Source organism: Diadema antillarum, unplaced genomic scaffold (genome assembly GCF_040938485.1).
Source record: "Diadema antillarum isolate AM-2024a unplaced genomic scaffold, OU_Dant_1.0 seq00000081_RagTag, whole genome shotgun sequence".
NCBI classification, from domain to species: domain Eukaryota; kingdom Metazoa; phylum Echinodermata; class Echinoidea; order Diadematoida; family Diadematidae; genus Diadema; species Diadema antillarum.
This window is the reverse complement of record NW_027271174.1, coordinates 472479-479918: the sequence shown is the minus strand read 5'-3', so window position 1 is coordinate 479918 and position 7440 is coordinate 472479. Positions and strand designations below refer to the sequence as shown.

The 7440-nt window shown below is 45.3% G+C and overlaps 1 protein-coding gene across 1 annotated transcript; it reads right to left on the bottom strand.

Annotated features, from left to right (window-relative positions):
- Positions 1-721: 721 nt before the first annotated feature.
- On the bottom strand, positions 722-6238 carry LOC139726207 (uncharacterized). Its single transcript, XM_071637276.1, has one exon. The coding sequence runs from the start codon at positions 6236-6238 to the stop codon at positions 722-724; it is 5517 nt and encodes a 1838-aa protein (XP_071493377.1).
- Between the last annotated feature and the right edge of the window lie 1202 nt (positions 6239-7440).

Sequence of the window (7440 nt, the reverse complement as noted above, 5' to 3'; positions counted from 1 at the left end):
TTTGTAATGTTCTAAAATAGGCTGAATACACAATATACTACTCATTACATTACTGGTTAAAGGAGAATACAACCAAACAAATAAGCAAATTCTGCTAAGCATTTGTCTGTATCCATCACATATCACATGGCAAAATGCACTATATATGACTACACAATACCATCTGTGCATAATCATACAATTATAAAAACTACCGCATACAAATCACATCAATACTTTATCAAAACACATAATGATGTATACCAGGTAACGAAACTGTACTTGCATACAAAATTCAACTCTTGCATCTGACGAATTGTTCATGTGACTAATTGGCTCCTCATTTGTTCTATCAAATCCCATGGAGTCCAAGTCACATCATAATATCTGTTCGCACAGTCCGTCCAGGCTTGACACAAAATTGTTCACGGTCCAATCACAAACCAAGCTTTACGATCAGTTCCCCTTCAGCTGGTTGACTTGATTTGTGACGAAACGCAATGTGAATTCCTGTCGGTTCGCGACACAAATTTTGTTCCATGTAAAAAATACAAAAAAGGAATTACTCATTGTCAAAACACACTCTATACTAACCAGAATTTGTTATCACAATATCTGATCACCTTTACTTGCGTATATGTATCCGGATCTCCAATTTTTACACACATATGATCACTGAGAGTATCGCGAAATTCCAGCAAAATGTTCCATCGCGATCGAATGTGTAGATCTGCAAAAACAGTCATGAATCTCCCTCTAAAAGGAGACACAGCTTGCTGATTGGTCGCAGATAAACACCAGTCTTGGTCTTCACCTCAACGCGACGGACAAGGCCTTCTCTGTCAGGTATGGTTCGCTGAATTCGTCCCATCGGCCAAACGTTTCGTGGTAGCGTGTCATCGACGACGAGCACAACATCTCCGACCTGAATGTTTCTGTTGCGGCACACCCATCTTTGCCTCTCCTGCAGTTGCGGCAGGTACTCCTTCAGCCATCTCCTCCAAAAGATGTCCGCCATATATTGTACCTGTCGCCATCGACGTCTCGCATAGATATCGGTCTGCCTAGTGACCGATGGGGGCAGCAGGGGGGTAGACTTCAACTGCAACAGATGATTCGGTGTTAGAGCTTCCAGATCGTTTGGGTCGTCAGAAACTCTAGTGATGGGTCGACTATTGATGATACTCTCCACTTCACAGAATAGCGTCTGCAAGCTCTCGTCACTCATGACTTGCTGCTTCGTCAGGGAGAAAAGAAGCTGCCTAACCGTCCTAATCTGTCTCTCCCAGACTCCCCCATGATGAGATCCACCAGGTGGATTGAAGGTCCATTGGATGTTTCTCTGTAACAGCGCATTATTAAGCTGGTCCAAGTTCCAGCTCTCGATTGCCTGCCTGAGTTCTCTCTCAGCGCCGACAAAATTGGTCCCATTGTCAGATCTCATCTCCTTGATCGCTCCTCTGCGTGCCTGGAAACGTCTTATGGCAGCAATACATGAGTCTGTGTCTAACGAGTCTGCCTTTTCAATGTGTACAGCACGTATGGTAAGGCAAGTAAACATCACTCCATATCTCTTTACCATACTGCGTCCCCTCTTCACCTCCACTGGTCCGAAATAGTCCACACCAACATGTGTAAACGGTGGTTTGTCTGGCATCACTCTGTCTTTTGGAAGATCTGCCATTTTTTGCTGCATCAGCTGCCCTCTGCGTCGTCTGCACATGACACATCTTCGCAACATTTTCCTCACAGCTGAATTGGCACCAGGCATGTAGTACCTCTGCTGCAAATTGGAGAGAATGTAATTCCTCCCACAATGTCCAGAGTTCACATGAATGTTTCTCAGGATGAGTTCCGACACATGGTGACCCTTTGGCAGAATCAATGGGTGTTTTGCCTCCATAGGCAAGGCTGCCTTACTCAATCTTCCTCCGACTCTGAGCAGGCCATTGTCAAGTGTAGGATCAAGCTTGTAAATGGAGCTTGACTTCTTTACTCCATTTCTTTTCCCATTGACCTTTGACTCTTCTCCTCTCAGTGTTGCAATTTCTGGAGCAAATGCTTGCCCTTGGACGTAGCGGAAAATAGCCTCCTCAGCATTTTCCATATCCTTCGTAGTCAGCTTTGTAGCTTCACCCGTGTCATCCCTCTGACCCCTCTTTTTCATTTTCAGCATTTCTTTCAATTTCAGCATCCATGCCACTGCCTTCCTCATACTCGTCCAGTCTGAGTAGTGAGACAACAGCCTTCCAACAGGGTCAAGTGTTTCATCACGTTCCTTTGCATTTGTCACAAAGGTACTCTTTGTCTCCCTCAGGCATGGCTCGTCACATTCAACATCACAAGCCAAAATCTTCCTTTTCAGCTCTGGGTCGTCTGTACTTGCCATGACCAAGTTCTCTGGTTGCGCTGGCCACATGCTTTCATCTGCATGAAGAAAGTCTGGACCTTCCTTCCACAGTTTCATGTTGAGGAATGGTGCAACTCTGCATCCTCTAGAGCACAGATCAGCTGGATTGAGTGCAGATTCGACATGTCGCCATTGGTTCACTCGCGATCCATCTTTAATTACGGCGATCCTGTTTGCCACAAAGGTTTTGAACCGTGCTGTCTCACTTCTGATGTACCTGAGCACTGTCATGCTATCAGTCCAAAAATATGTGTCATCCACAGGTACATGTACACCAAGCTCCTCCTTTACCAGCCGATTGATTCGCACTGCTACTGTCGCAGCTGTTAGCTCCATTCGAGGGATGGAAATCTGCTTCAAAGGGGCTACTCTTGCCTTGCTCATCAGGAAGCTGCATTTCACTTCGCCCTGGTCGTTCACTGTCCTGATGTATGATACAGTGCCATAACCTTTCTCGCTGGCGTCGGCAAAGTGGTGGAGGGTGATTGACTTCGCTGCCCTGAAAGGCCCCGGCATTAGACATCTAGGCATCTTGAATTCTGACAGATGTGGGAGTTCCCGTTGCCATGTTTGCCATTTCCTCAGCAACTCTGATGGGATAGGTTCATCCCACCCTAGTCCCAGCCGACACAATGTCTGTAGAAGCTGCTTTGCTTGCAATGTGACTGGAGACACACATCCAATGGGGTCAAACAGAGCACAAACTGTGGAGAGAATTCCTCTTCTAGTAGGTGGTCGTTCTTTCATCTGGATTTTGAATCCAAAAGCATCATCTTCTGTGTGCCATAACATGCCAAGTGCTCTCTCGGTTGGCATTCCTCCTTCCTCAAAATTGAAATCCTTGACAACCTTCGCTCTCTCCTCAGCTGGGATCTGCTCCAGGACTTCTCTCTTGTTGCTGTTCCACTTTGTTAAGTGAAATCCCCCCTTTTGACACGTCTTTGTCAGCTCTTCTGTCGTCTCAATTGCCTTTTCCACTGAATCGGTAGAATACAAGCAATCATCGACGTAGAAATTACGGTGAATGATTTCTACTACATCCCTAAATGATGACTTCACATGCTCATCCGCCGTTCTCTGCAATGCGTAGTTTGCGCATGATGGAGAAGAAATAGCGCCAAACACATGTACGCACATACGATACTCGATCAGCGGCTGTTGAAAGTCCCCATCCTTCCACCACAAAAATCTCAGGAAATCTCTATCTACCCTGGGCACTAGGACCTGAGAAAACATTGCCTCTATGTCAGCCATGATGGCTACCTCTCCCAGTCTGAATCTTGTCAGCACTCCGAATAGACTGTTGGTCAAATCCGGCCCCTTTAGGAGTTCGTGGTTTAGGGACGCTCCATGATATTGCGCTGAGCAGTCGTACACTACCCTCAGTTTGCCTTTCTGTGGGTGCAGGACTCCGTGATGTGGCAGGTACCAGACTTTTCCCTTTGTCCCTGTCAACTCCTGCTCTCCTATCTTTTCAGCGTATCTGCTCTGAATTGTTGTCTCCATGCACTCCTTGTATTTCTGATGGAAATCAGGCTGTCTTTGGAACTTCCTTTTCAGATGTTCAAGTCTCTGTTCGGCGAGAGGCCTGTTATTTGGCAAGTCTATCTCCCTTCTGAATGGGAGTCCTATCTCATAGTGCTGATCACGAAGCCTGATCGTCTTTCCTACATCTCTCAGAAATTTCTCGTCCTCTACGGAAATCTCCTCCTTGTCATTCGACAGCAGCTCTGTAAAATCTGTGTTGTATAGACTGCTCAACTTCTCTTGAATGTCATCCAAGCCTTTAACCTGAGCTCTATGCGAGGTGATCCACTGTCGCTTCCTATTGTCATGCCTCTGACATCCATACACCATCCATCCTAATCTTGATTGACACGCGAATGGCCCACCATCTTGGCTGCTGATGACTCGCAAGGGCTCAAATGCCTTTGGCACATTGTTTCCTATCAATATGTCCACTTCAGCGTCTATCTCTGGCATTTCTACTTCCTGTAGATACGACCACTTCTCCAAATCGACCTTTCTCGGGATATCGTCCTTGGATACGGGTATAGATGCCCTAGTATAGACCTCAGGAAGGGAAAAGTCATCTTTCCCGTTGATGCTGCATATTTCCAGATCATGTAATACGTGTGTTCGTACCACCTTCTCATCAGTCATGGTTTGCAGATGTATCATCCTTGACTTTCCTTTAACCTGCAACCTTTCCTTCAGTGCTTCAGTGCAGAATGTCCCATTGCTGCCACTGTCAATGAAGGCATATGTGTTTACTTCTCTGCCAGTTGCCCTTGATCGCACCACCACAGGAATAATGGCTGGCTGTGCATCCATTGTTACTCCACGATTCGTCATCGAGCAAGTATGGTTCTCCACAACTCGTGTTCCTTCTCCATTCCTTGTTGACTGCACTCCAGTGTCAGATTCCCTTTCTTTCCTTTGAGTTGTTTCAGATTCAGCATTCTCTACCTGGCTCTGAGCTTCAGACTTCCTCTCATCTGAGTGTGCAGGATTCCTATGTAGCACTGTAGGGTGATTATTCTGACACAGCTCACATTTCAACCTTTCTTTACAGTCCTTGGAGAAATGAGATCCTCGGAGACAAGCAAAGCATAAACCCTTCATGCGACAAAATTGCACCTTCTGATCATGGGGCTTCTTGGTGAAAATTCGGCAGTCTGTCAGGTGATGATTGTCCTTGTTACAATACAAGCACTTCTTCCTTTCATCATTCTTTAGAACAGTGCTGAAACTCTGCCTTGGTTTTGAAGGAGTAGCCTTGGATGGGTTAGCACGTCCCTCGCCTGACTTTGGTGTTCCTGTTATATCACCATACAATGGGTTGTTTACAATTCGTGATTGCCTACTCACGAAACGCACCACATCAGCAAATGTCAGGGGTTCTTCATGTACTTCCTGTATGGTGTCGACAGTGTACCTCCATTTGTCTCGAAGCTTGAATGGCAGCTTAGATATCACCATCTTAATGTGCTGTGTGTGATTGATTTCTTGTTCAAGCTGCAAGTCCTTGGCCAAATTGCTCAGCTCGGTCACAAATAGTGTGTAGCTCTGTAATCCTTCAGCATCCTCATTCTTCACGTTTGGCCAAGCTTCAGCTTTCTTCATCATTCTGTCGAGGACCTGATGCTTATTACCAAACTTCTTCCCCAACAATGCCTTTGCCTTGATGAAAGCCTGCTGATGGTTGTCACCATACATACAGCTCCTCACAACTTCATTAGCCTCACCTCTTGTGTACTGTTCCAAGAAGTACAGCCTGTCTGAGTTATCGGTAGTCTTGGATTCAATCACATGTTCAAATGCCCTCATGAAACTGTGGAAATACATGGGATTTCCATCAAAGGGTTGCACATTCCTCTGTGGTAACGATGACTTCATATGACACTCCAACAGAAGCTGTGTGAGTTGATTTTGCTGCATCTGTACCTCTGTCAAGTGACTGGCCGCATTTACATCTGCTCTTGAATCTCCTTCTGCAGGACTGCCTGTGATTGGGTTTGGTGTCTGGCTATGAACTTGCACTGGTGTTGCTGGAATGGGATTAAAGGCTCGAGGGAATGGTCCTTCAAACTGCTTCATGGCGTCTGCCTTTGCAGTAGCTGCAGCAAGTTCTATTTCAACTTCCATTTGTTCCTTTCTCCTTAGCAGTTCTTGTTCCTCCCTTTCGAGGGCCTGTCTCCTCTTCAATCCTTCCAACTTCACCATCAGTTCTGCCTTCCTCCCAGCAGCCTCCATGAGCACACTGGTCACGCTGGTCTTTGAATTACCTGATGCTTGTGACACACTATCCATAGCATGTACCTCATCACACTTCGTTGGGGGCGGCATTGCTCCGTGTGACTCCTCAGTCTCTAAATTTGTCCCAGGGAAATCTGAATCTACTGGCATCCATGGATCCATGCTCTGCAGAACAACACTTGGTTGCAGTGAACCATCTAATAACTTCGAACTTGGAATTGGTTCCTCCATTTGTGTATCTCCAACAAAGCTTACCAGTGTGTGAAGATCAAATAGGTTCTAGACGAGAGAGCCTCTCACGTCCTTCCTACTATTTACTAATGATCCTGCCTCTGAATGTGGACCTGATGTGCGAGATGCTTATCCTTCATCTGCTACCTCTCCCATCTGTATTGCAAAGTTCTCAATTTACTTTCACAACTACTGGTAGAACCTTCTTCTGATCTTGCTTTATATCATAGATGGTCCTCCTCCTTCCTATTTGTTTGAAGTCTGATCCTGTCTTCTACCTACTTCCTGTGCAACCCAGTAGCTGTTCCTCATTGCGCAGCCTTGCCTCTATGACTACGATCCTCTTTCAAGGCTAATTCTGTTCCATATTTATGTGCCTTGGTTTGCATTTCTCTAATCATCTTTCTCATTTGTTCATTTAGGTTCTATTGTTGTTGATGTGCAATCCATTCCACAATATGCTGTAGGTCTACATCTGACTAGAGTGTACAGTTCTTGGGTCTTGTAGTCAAATACCAGATAGTAAATCCAAAATACCATATCCAGACATAAGTCCTGTCTCATATCCTTCTCCTTGGTATCATTGACATTAGACTTTTAGAGTCATAGACTTGGTCCCACATTTCAGTCTCTGGACAGAATGCTTTGTTCACTCAATATGTTTTCTACTGCTTATTTCATCTTTTATGAACTCATCTTATTAGGTAGGTTCTACCATGTGTATGTAGGGCTGTACCTGTACCTAATTCTATAGAGTACGATAATATTTCACAAGACGTATGCCTGCCTTTATCCAGCAGGGCAAAATGTACACTGCACTGTATTCTAACGTTGTTAGTGCCTGTACAAGTACTCACAGTCACACTCGCAGTTCACCTAGCAAATCCAAACACTGAAACCATTGCCATTGTCATTCCATTTGTTGCATCTGACTCTGTGTTGGCTCCAGTTGAACTCGCCTCAATGTAACGTTACTCTGTTAGACCGTCGAGGGTGGGTAGTGACCAACGTTATGCTGTCATCATAAATGCCTTGACTCGTTGAGAGTTGAAATGTAGATT

Excerpts from the sequence above, each read along its gene's own strand:
- LOC139726207 (XM_071637276.1), bottom strand. The coding sequence starts at position 6,238 with ATGCCGCCCCCAACGAAGTGTGATGAGGTACATGCTATGGATAGTGTG.